The sequence below is a fragment of the Aythya marila genome (assembly GCF_965140915.1).
Source record: "Aythya marila genome assembly, chromosome: 2".
Lineage (NCBI taxonomy): Eukaryota > Metazoa > Chordata > Aves > Anseriformes > Anatidae > Aythya > Aythya marila.
The window spans coordinates 2,937,176-2,949,287 of record NC_139043.1 but is presented as its reverse complement, the minus strand read 5'-3'; the positions used below and the strand labels follow the sequence as shown (position 1 = coordinate 2,949,287).

The 12,112-nt window shown below is 44.1% G+C and overlaps 1 protein-coding gene across 2 annotated transcripts in view; it reads right to left on the bottom strand.

Moving 5' to 3' along the window:
* WNT3A (Wnt family member 3A) overlaps positions 1-12,112 on the bottom strand; it is an 88,082-nt gene that overhangs the window by 72,848 nt on the left and 3,122 nt on the right. Inside the window, exon 2 of one of the 2 annotated variants that reach the window (XM_082752086.1) lies at positions 7,538-7,621. The exons of the other annotated variant lie outside the window; for it this stretch is intronic. Coding sequence (XP_082608212.1) covers positions 7,538-7,621 — 84 coding nt within the window. The remainder of the gene's footprint in view (positions 1-7,537; positions 7,622-12,112) is intronic. 2 annotated transcript variants of the gene reach the window in all.

The following is a 12,112-nucleotide window of genomic DNA, read 5'->3' as shown; positions in this document are numbered from 1 at the left end:
ACATACTCACAGACACGAGCATGCACACACACTGCAGCCTCTCCCTCTGCAAGTCACATCTCTCCTCCTGTTAGCTGCTCATTTCTCCACGACTCATGCTTATCCAATATCTCCTAGAACCTCTGCTAAGCAAAGCTCACTTGGCTGATGGGTTCAAATGACATTAGGGGGACCAGGAGACAGGCAACAGGACTGCTTAACCCTTGGCTCCTGTAGAAGCCAGCTGTAAGAGATGGAGCAGAGGAACAAGGGGTCTGAGAGCCCTTCCATAAGTCCCTCCCTGCTCCCAGCCTGCCAGCCCGTCCAGCACCATGAAGCACATACCCTGAAGGAAGTTAATCCCCTTGCACAAGCTCTCCCTGTACAATTACACTTCTGCATTTTAAACAAACTTTGGAAGGGCCTAAATTTCACAGAGAAAGGGGCCAACATTAGCTGGAAAGCACACAAATTATACCTGAGGTGTCTATATCTATTTTCTACTAATATTAATAATAGAGTCTAACTTAGCATAGTAGTGCCTGAGGCTAAAATCATGCCTAACTTAAAAACCAGACAGTTTTAACAGCAAAACCTATACACAGACCTGAAATGTAGGTAGTTTAAAGAGATGTTCACAACACTTCTATCATTATTCCATTATATCGATGCCACCATATCCTTTTGGGATCAAAGAAAATCCCAGGTATCTTTTCTGACATCTTTAAGATAAAGGAAATTTAAGATAAGCCAAACTCTTCCTCATTCACAGTAACAGAAACAGTCTGGGAATTTGAGGTCTAGACCGCACAAGTGTGTGAAGAAATTTGTGCAGATCTCCTTAGCAAGGTCAGCAGAACCATAGAAATCTCAAGCTCACTTAAAAAGTTCATATAATCTCTCTCTCTCTCTCTCTTTTTTTTTTTTTTTTTTTTTTTTTTTTTTTTTTTTTCTCCTAATAAAACTTTAGTCATTTTCCATGTTCTCAAAATGGACGGTTCATGTGTTTAAGCTCTTACAAACAGGACACTCTCTAATGCATTTAAAAGGAAAATATGTTAAAAAAATCAAAGCAAGTTCCTAATCACCAGGTATCAACAGGCTTGAGAGAAGGCAACATTAGTTGATGACTTGTAGTGATTTCAGAATTGGGATTGGCCTTGAGGTATCTGTCACAGTACCTTCATGTGGCAATTCATTACCAGTTCCAAATGTCAGTCCAAATGAGCTATGTCTTTGACATATGTCTTTGACTGATGATACTTCTGCAAGAGTGCCTTTTTTGAATCAGTTTTGCCTCATAGGCTAACACCACAGAAACCCAGAAAGGAGAGAATTTAACAGAAACACAAACTCCTTGTCCGTGGGGACTCACAGCAATGGTCCATATGACTCTAAGAAACTGAGAATGATGGATCTTGGGCATTTGACCTAACCATATTTATTTAAAGTCAGGCACTCGGACATTCATCTTGGTTCTCTTGATCACCAACATAGACACTGGCTGCTCCAGAGAGTCATTGCATCCTAAGATTGACATCACAGATAGGTCTGATGAGTCATGGTGAGGAAGTGTCAATTTTCATTCATTGACTGGAGAGGGAACCTAGATGACTACTTCAGATGAGATGTCCAGCTCTGAGATGGAGTATGACGAATCCTGCTCGGCATGGCTGCAGTGTGTAAGCGTTGTGTACATCTCTACAGTACTGTGAACAAACCTAAGCTCTTCGCTCATGGTCTCTATTGTACTGACTCACGAGTGTCCAGCTGCCCTGGCTGTTATCCTCACGCCAATGTTTTTGGAAACAGTGAGTCAAAGGCAAGTCCAGCACAGCTCTTCTTCCCATACCTCAGGCTTTTCTCAATGACCCCATGCTGTATGAATAGCCATGTGCAGCCTGCCTCTGCTAGAGAATATAGGAAATATTTTTTCCTTTTTTTTTTTTCTCTTTTTTCTTTTTCTTTTTCCCCAGCTGATTCTCATCCATCCAGGTCACCAACCTATTTGTTTAAGCTTGTGTAGTGCAGAAAAGGAATATGACCAAAGATCTCATATCCTAAGGACATGCTTTATCACCAGGATCAAATTTTTCCTCTGTTTTATCACAGCCTACAACTCATTAGATATTCAAGGTCTTCCATGTTGTCCAAACCTTCTTGTACTAAAGATGGCAAAACTGGACTCTTCTATGCAAGAATTGAAAGAGGAACCTGTGCTAGCTTGCACTCAGTCTGTTTCTGGAAGTTGAGTGCAGGCCAGAATTTCTCAATTTATTTCGGATGAGTACCAATGTCAGAGGCAATAGGAACTACCACTAGCAGCACTATTGGTGGCAGACACAACAGCTAGGTTAGCTGAGATGTGTTTGTGGCTGTAAATATATGCCAGACTATATAACCCTTGAATTAGTTTCCATACCACAATTTGGAGAGTCTTCTGGTAGACATTGCAGTTTACTTGTAATTTCAGTGGACTTGTTAGAAAACTGTGCTGACAAAACACTGCCTTATATTATGACTGAGCTTGAACATTTCCTTCACCAGGAGACTGAGACTACACATTGCATCAGCAGGACAGATGGACTCACTGCTTGTTTCTATCACAGACTTCCCATATGCCTGTGGGCAAGTTGCACCAAGGGTTTCAGTGACCACTGAATTAGCATTTCCCTGTCTGATTCCCAATCTTCTGCTAATGTGTCTTATCTATTCTCTTTCAAGTCAGTTGTTTGCCCCATCTGTCTGGACCATATTACTCTTTCAGGCAAAAACTCATTCCCACTGTGCCCTTGGTCTCCTGTTGTTAGTGACTTCTAAGTTTTGCAATCAAACCGCTAATATCCATGACCTGTCTTGTTAGAAAAACACTATGATCCAGCAAGCTCCTTCCTCATCCAGTTGATATTATTGTTAGTAATGACTCAGTGCTAACTACCTCTTACATCCACTGCTTCTTTACAACTGTGATTTAGGTACATTTAATCCAGCCTGTGGCACGTGAGGATGGATGATTCCTTGTTTGAATGAGTTAATGATGGTACAAGTTGTGTCTATTATTGCAAACCCATGGTAGGATACATCTTAACTAACCTAAGGGGCCTAATAATAATTAGTTAAATCTCTGTTGCTCACCCTCTGTTCTCTCTATGGCATGTGATGCTCATGTTGCAGCAAAACAGATTTAGATCTTGGCAATCAGGCAGCTACCCTCTCTCTCTAGAGATTTACACTGTTTGTAAAGGAGAGTGTATCAAGGCCTTGAAAAATATCAATACACTTTGTTCTAGCCATATGGTAAATGGGCTAGGCTGGACTGGCCTTCCTTGTCCCTCAGAAGGCAGGATCCCTTACTACTAGAGAAGAAAAAAAAAAAAAAAAAAGAGAAAAAAAAGAGAGAAAAAAAAGACTATATCAACACACAGCACACACATCAAAACACCTTTAGACCATATTCCTAGTATCTGCACGTCAGAAAGCAATGTTTCCAGAGCCTCCAGAATGGCTCTCACCACTGCAAAGTCAACCTATAAGGACAGGCAGCATCCCTATGGTATGCAGGGTCAAGTGAAGCTCTCCTGGTCTGGATTGGTAAGGCAAAGTCATTCACAACAAAATGCATCAGGTCTGCTTTTCCTACTGAAGAACATGATAGAAAAATAAGAAATTATTTCATTTCTTCATAAGAAATTATTTCAAATGCCCTTCTGACATATGGGACTTTTTCTCAGCTCTTTTGTACATATGTGGAATGCAACAGCAGGACTTCAGGTGACAGATTTTTAAAGATATTTCAGTCTCTAAAGATGTAAAGAAATGCCTACTGGGATTTTCAAAAGGCTCTTCTAATGGAAGCATCCTCTTAATAATCTGCAGGGCAAGGTAGATCATTAATTGCCTAGATGCTCCTATCTTTTAGGAGTGTATTGAAAGAAAAAAAAAAAAAAAAAAAAAAAAGGATCTGAATTCATCTCTGAATTCATTTATCCAAAATGAGATATGTTTGTCTGACCTTGTCATCCAGGATCCTATTGCAGGCAATGGTGAGAAAACTGGCACAGCTGGGGAGTGATTCATCCCATCTAAAAGAAAATGTCTAACATACCTCAGATGAGTTACATCCTATTTCTATCCAATAACTCTAAAGAAAACTTGGCTAGAGACTGCTGATGTAGAAAGATGGTTCTCCCTCCAGAAGGGAGAGGAATCACATCTGGATCCCCCAGAAACCAGCATTAACCAGATTTTATGCCTCTAAAGAAACCATGGGTCTCCCAATAAATTCTCCAAACCTCATCTGACACCCAGTGTTATTTCCCCACCCTTCGCTAGGCTTCGGAGAAGACCTTGCTTATCCAGCAAGAGCTTAAACTGTCCTGCTTCTTCCCAGTTACTATAGTCTTGTAAAAAAATGGAAATGCTCCCTTAAGCCTGTGAGGATTTCGAGTTGCTTTCTGTCAAGCCACACAACACCATCTAGCAACAGGCTCTATTGTTGTTCTTCTGGGGGCAGAGGGACAAATTGAATAGTGGGCTTGGCAACTGTTCAAGGAGTTTCATTCCTGCCTTCCCACCCCTTAGCAGATATCTCTATTAGACAAGGTGCACTCTTCTGGTAGTAGAAGAAACCCCTGCTCTGCTCAGTGCTGCTTGGCCTCGTCTCACAGGCTTGGCTGCAGCAGAGTTCGTTTCTGCCTTTTCTCACTGCTCTGTCCCACAGTGGGAGTTCTGCCGAATAACAGCAAATTCCTTGGAAGCCTGAGTGTGCCCAACCTCTGCCATAAAAAAACTGCATTTTCCAAAAGGGATGTAAAGGGAATATGAAACTGGAAAAGCGGAATTTTGAGACATATACTGGGAAAAGAGAAAGGATTTTATTTCAGGGAAGTGAAAGTAAAACAAAGTCAGAGAAACTCTTTGAAATGCAGATATAATTCTTGAATATTTAGGAGTGATGGTGTCCTCTGCTGAGACACTCATCATGATGGGGAAGCAAGAAAGCTATTTTAAGTATTATTTTGTAAGTTTTGAGATGGCTTTCTATTATAAGCTTGTATCAATGACTTGCGGATGTGGTTGGAGGACTGTGGGAGTCTGGATGTGTTTGGCAGCTGAGGATAAGGAGGATGAGGAAAATATATTTGTGCTCTGGAGTTTGCTGGATTAGAGGAAAGGTTAAATGTCATACAGAGACAGCTGCAAAACTCTCAGGCTGCTTAGGCTTTCAGCAATGATGTTGAGACATGAAATAATATAAGACTGTGAATTTGCTGAGGAGAGGGGTGGTCTAGAGGATTTTAGCACCAGCCTGGATGGCATGTTGTGACAGCTAGGAAATGAGCAAACTCTCAAAATGCAATCCCTGTCTTGGGAATAATCTGACAAAACCTGGATGCCAGTGGTGGGGATATCTCTGAGCTGACTGCCTCAGCTCCTCCGTAGTCACAGAGGGTTTAACCATCAGAAAGTGCCCTTTTCTCCCCATCAACAAATGAAGCCAAGAGCACCTGTCTTGGATGGAGACATCTAAACTACAGAACTATAATGGGTAAAATGAATTCCACCCTGAGGCGTCACATTTTTTTGCAGATGGGCATCAAAAGACACTGAGATTTTCTAGGGGTTTCTTGACCAGTTTTGATCTGAAGCTCGAAAAGAAGCACGTCATCAGTGGACCTTATATGATCCCCACCAGGCCAATGAGGACAACCAGGATGCCATCAGGCATCTTAACCGGCAGTAGATGTCTACCTACGCACGCTCACCTGATGGAAATCCAGGTATCTTCATTTTGAAATTAGTTGCCTTTCCTGCAAGATGCGCTTAAACTGAACACCAGGATTGATGCACGAGGACAAAGTGAGCTTCCATAACTTGTGGTAGACTCGAGGTCAGGCCAGAAATGTGGAGGTCTCCCATGATGCAAGCTCAAGTTGCCCCTGAGGCACTCTATGAGCCATCCAGGAAAACCTGACTTACCCCATGAAGAGGAGAAATGGCAACCTCCAATAGCTGTGCCTGTGATGTGAGGCCTGTGAGGTGAGAGGGGACCCAGCCCCACATTGTGACATGATCTTGCTGGTGATGCTATAATTCTGTGATTCTATGATGCTATGCCCCAGGGTGTGGAAAGATGCAGTGAGAGAAAAGCATTTCACATCAGTATGGTGTAGGAAGAGGAAAAAGCATGTTAGAAAAGTAACAGCATCCCTGCTAAGAATTATCACTATACCATAAAAAGCATAACTGACTCATATTGATACCAGAACAGAAACCGATGGGGAGACCAAAGGCACCTTGAACTCCTTTGATGGCCCAGGCTCTACAAATGCAAAGTGCTCTCTGGGTATCAGCAGCACCCAAGTGGGAAGGGGACTGCGAATATGCAGGTGACAAGCAAGGAAGAGACAAACAACGTCTTTGTGATGCGTAACGCTCTCCCCTGGTTTAAAGGCCGTTTTTAAAAGCAGTGCCCTATGTTAAGAGTTCAGAACAAGGGAGTTAATGTATTGGTTCTCTTTCCCCTCCCCTTGCTCTTTGCAAGCACTGGTAGAATTTGGAGAGAGCTGGTGATCTGCTGAAGTTTTACACGTTGTGCTAAGATTATAATAGGATTCAGAGCAAACCTTGCCACTTTTAAAGGGACAGAAGGGAAGAAAATCGTTATAAGTGACCCAGGCTAAACAGAAACATTTAGCACAGACAGCATCAGGAGTATTTTTTTTCTGCAAGACTCACCCTGGGCCTAACCCAGCAAAGCCCTGGTATGTCATGGGGGGCTCCCTAGAGACTTCCCTGAGTGCTGACCTCCCTTCAGGATGAAGCCTCATTGAATCTGATGGACCCTGGGCCTTCATTTGGCAGTGTCAGCAGAGCTGGGCTCAGTGAGATGGGATGGGAACAGCTCTTGCTGAGGCCTTGGGGCTGTGCCCCATTGGGCCTTACCTGAGCACGTGAATGAGACATGCGTGCTCAGGACCATACTCCTCCCTCTCTTATTTCTCCTTCCTATCCACTATATATATATACATATATGTATATATATATATATATATATTTTTTTTCCCCTGGCACTTATACCTTGGCAGCAACCCCACCTGACTGGGCAGAAAGCACCAAGCTCCACATCACCCAAAGACATCGGGTGCCTATTCTGAGCCTAGAAACCTCTTCTCTGACTTTGGAGTGAAGGTTTCCAGACCTCCTGCGTGCCTCTCCTCTCCTCCTCCAGGCCCTGTAATGTTTCTTTTGGGAACCAGAGCAAACATGTGAGCCCAGTTCTGCTCCAGCAAGGAAATTTTGACATGGATTTTGGTGAAAGCAAGACTGGTCCACCCCTGCTCACAGAAGGCCCTGGGGATGGGACTGTGTGCTTAGCACAGACACTGCAAAAAACCCAGCTGTCCAAACGGAGCGCTTGTGACTCAGAGCCCGGAGGATTCCCCCTGTGACACACTTGTGTAATGCTTGTTAAGTGCTGTCATTATGCCCAATAAAGCCCTTTGAAACGTGGCTGGGTTATTTGAATCATGCTCTCGAGGAACGCAAGCATGGGTACCTTTCCCCAAGGAAGGCCGGTGCTGAGCGAGGGGGAAGCCTGTGCCTCGACACGTGGTTGTCTTGTTGGGCTTTTCTCACCCTCCTGCAAATGCAAAGCAAGAACATCTGTTCCTGGAGAGATCTAGCACAGAACAGCATCCTTCCTTGGCTGCTTTGAGAAGCAGCAAAACACCAGTGGTGCAGTAAGAGGTGCACAGCCCGACAGCCCCTGGCTCATCCCAGCTGTAGGAAGAGGGTTGTGAGCAGGAAGGGCATCCCATGGGTTTGGGATGGAGACACCAGCCCTGTTTCCCCTGGTACTGGTACCTCCAGGGTAAGAACAACAATCTATAGTATTTCTTTCCTAAGTGACATCACAAATTCAAAGCAAAGGCCAAGGTTCCTCCAGCGTGACCCTTTAGAGAGATCAGTTAAAATGACTTTTTTTTTTTTTTTTTTTTTTTTGGCAAATAAAGCAGGGGCAATGGCCATTTCCCAGGCTTAGCTTTACAACTGAGTATGGAAAAAAAAATGCCATGTGCACAAGGGAAAAGTTCCATCAAAGCAGTACAGGAGCTCAGAGAGGAGAATAAGACCCACCTATTTCATTAATGTCTGTCTCCCTGAAGCAATCACCTCTTTATTCTGCCTAATGTTGTACACTGCAATAGCACCCATGGACATGGAACCTGTGTAGAAAGGTCTTTAGAAAGAAGGAGAAAAGACCTGCCTTCCCTTGGTGAACCAGAAAACCAAGTGTCTTGGTGCTACAGCCAGCCCTGCCACAGGGCTCAGCGTATGGCCCAGGACAGGACCTTTAAAGTCTTCTGCCTCTGCTTATCCATCTGTAAAACGGGAATAAAAATCACAGTTCTCCTTCCTGGGTACTTAACAGTGCTTAAACCATGTTAGTAAGTGCTCCATGGTTTTCAGGTGAGATGTCTTAGAGGTGTTCAAAGTATGCAAAGGTATGATTTGCCTCTGTAGCTATCTGAAAAGAGCTGGGTAGCAGAATAAATCACTTTTCTTTATTCTTTGTTAGAAAAGGCTTGTTTATTTGAGCCGATGCTTTGGTTCAATGCTTTGAATATCAACTTGATGAGTTTTAGGTTGCCACCTAATAAAATCCTCTTAAAATGAAAATAATTAATGAAATAATTAAATAAAAATCAATGAGTGTATCAGAATAATGCTGTTTACTAAAATTAGACTAAAATTTGAGTAGATGAGGGCTCTCATTTAGCACACTCTGTGCTCCCTGGGAGTATCCCAACCATCCCCGTATTTGAAACAGGGGTAACACTCTTGTTAGGACCTTGCAAAATTTACTGTTCTTGTCATGACAGAGGCTTGTATGACCTTGGTCCAGTCACTCAGTCTCATGGCACAACTCCTCCATCCCTGGACTATGCTAGAGACAGCATTAGAGTCTGCTTCTACAGTACCACCATGAAAAAATGGAGATGGTAAGATATGTGCTTTATCCTTTGCACACTACATGCCAAATATAGACCTCACAAGAGGTTCTACTGCTTATGCTGATGCAACATGGTCTCCTCACCCAGCTGCCCTCTGCACCCAATGCTGTTTGGGTGCAATCATCCATACTGTGCTGAGGAAAATCCAAGCTGGTGGGAGAGTTGATATTTGAGAATAGGCTAAAGCATCCTTCTGTGATTACACACTGGCTGGCAAAACAGAGCCATGTAAGATAGTGTTGTAACATAGATATTATATATATAAAGGTAATTCCCAAGCCTTGGGGCAAGGGTGGGAGAGGGCTGCATGTACAGGGATTGCACAGCATACAGCTGAAGTGCAGCCACCTCTGCAGAGGAGCGTGACAGCTCCTTAACATCATACTGCAAACAGTAGCAGAGGAAATTAAGATGAATGCTATTGCCTCAGAAATGTCAAAATCCCTAGCTTAGGTTAATCAAGCAGGGGAGGAACAGGTACATGTAATTCATGTTTTTGAACTCTAGAGATTGCTTTAGGAGCTCTGATTTCAACGTGCATGGCTCATGCTGCCCCTTGGGTGACCTTCCATGGCTCTGCCTCCCTCCTGGCTAAAGAGGAAAGATCACCTCTCACTTAACCTATACACTCTCTGCCAAACCTAAGCTTCGGTTTCTCAAGTGCAGAGCCTGCCAAGACTCAGCTTGGTTCTCTAGGATTTGCAACGAAAGGAGAATTGTGTTTCTCATGGGATCCAGAACACTGCTTGGCTTTCATCTACCCCAGTGCAAATCAGGGGCTGTTCCCCTCAACCCAAGGTGGACAGATGCCAGGAGACACCTGAAACATGGCACAAGCCAAAACTTCATCTGCACATGGCTTTTATTGCAGTGATGCCATCAAACTCTGACAGGGACACACTGAGCTGTTGAACCTGCATGTAGCTGGAGTAATGCCTCCAGGTCACTTGTCTTTCTATTGGCAAGGCTGCCATCCCACCCTGCTCCCATGCATTTACATTTCCTGAATCACAAAAAATGGGGATGGATAGATCCATTAGATCATTTTTCCAGCCTTTGTGGGCTGTAAAGTGGCTACTGCAGAACATCACCAACTTTGGCCAACCTCATCCCGCATGGATGATTCAACCAATAGTGCTTCTGTTATTGGTCTTGGAGAACAAGCAACAAGAACCTAAAATCAGTGCAAAACGAGGTCATAGACAGGAAAATATTTCTAACACTCACTCTTCACAGCCACTTCTTGATGCTGGCCTGGCATCTTCAGTGACACTGCTTTTACTCTGCTGCCAGCAGTTATTACTCATCTCCTTACCCAGCTCATAATGGGGCCAATCTCATCCCTCCCCACTTAGGATGTGATACAGGTCTTACAGAGAGCAATGGATTGGACAGGAGGTCCACCAGCTCTCACCCATCAAACCCTCATCATTTTTCCTTTTTTTTTGTGTCACTTCTGACATAGGGCACCTCCAGTGCACCCTGGCCAGACCACGCTGCATCATCTGTGTCCTACCAAACCTTCAGGTTTGGGTGCAAGAGCAGCATAAACCACAGCGACTACTTTTACATCACATCACACAGGAGCAGCTGTGTCTTCTCCCTGTTTCCACCACATCCTGTCCTTCTTCACATTGCACAACCCATTGGGGTGAAGCAGACAAGCCAGGAGGAGTGAGGGTGGCCCCTCATGCCCAGCTGGGTCCCTTAGGGGCAAGGCAAGGGATTTCACCCACTTCTGTGCAGCCCTGCTCCAGTGCAGAGTAGCCAGGTGTTGGCCCAAGATCAAGACCTTGCAGCTGGCTCTCAGGACTGGATCTTATGTGCTGCTGCACTTTCCTTGGCTACCCCCATCTGGGGAACATCACACGAGGCCCCTTGGGGATCAGTGGGACAGAGGAAGGGACACACATCGCTAACCAAAAAGGTGCTGCCACACAAAGCCCTGTACAGGGACCATCTCCTCCACTGAGGCGTCCCCCTCCAGCCCTTCCCCAGGCACGCGCTGTTACCACTCAGCATGCACCAAGCTGCCTCACACCCCAGGAAGAACAAGATCTGAGATGCCAGCTGGCAGGTTCCAGACATGGTGAGGAGGTCTGCCCATACTTCTGATTCCGCTCAGCCATCTCCTCCCGCAGGCACCACCTCCCAGGATGTGAGGAGACCAATCCCCAGCACTGCAGCTCATCTTTTAGTGCTGTTTTTTCTTCCTAAATCAAACCCTTCTCCCTCCTGAACCACTTCTGCACTCTCTGACTGTCCTCAGACCAAGTCCGTCATCATGCCACTGATTAAAATATAAAATAAAATGTTTTTCCACTGCATGTGCAACCAGCCAGCCAGCCAAGGCAGTGAAAGTTAGCTGGGAAAAGTTGTAATTCTGTTCATGCTGCCAGCATGACACTGCTTTTGCCCCATACTCCAACAGGACAGGAGACATCTAATCCCCTCCGCTCATGAATTTTGCTTCTGATTTTCCTAATTTTCTTTCCTTCACCCAGTCTGATCTCTCTTTTATTTAAAAAACAAACAAACAAGCAAACAACAACAACAAAAAAATGAACAGCACTAATATTTGGAAAAACAAACAAACAAAAAACCACAAAAAAAATACATATATATTATTATATTATGTATAATATATATACATATATATATATTGCTATTAATCTGGCCCACTGGATGCAGAAGAGCTTGCTGCTGCTACCAGTGCCTGCTTTAGGTCGCAGGGTGCAATGCTGTACTGTGCTGGGGAAGGTCCCATGGGGTTACTGTGCCACAATAAATCACACCACAATGTCCCTGCAGACTTGCCACATTGGTCCCAATAGGAACCAGCACCCTCTTATTTTATTACTTTAAATAATTGTTTTCAAAGCCAATCTCATCCCCTTCTGTAAATTCGTTATTTGGAGATTTTTGTCTCTAAGACCCTCCCTTTACTTTTCCCCCCATTGCTGCTGAAAGGATGCGGACAGAGCACAAGAGCTCTGGGGGATCTTTCCCTTTTTTCTCCATGTTTTCTTTACCCTTATTCTATATATATATATATTTTTAACATACCACGCATCTGGGGCTGTGCAGAGCCCACCCAGCACTGCACAGATCGATTT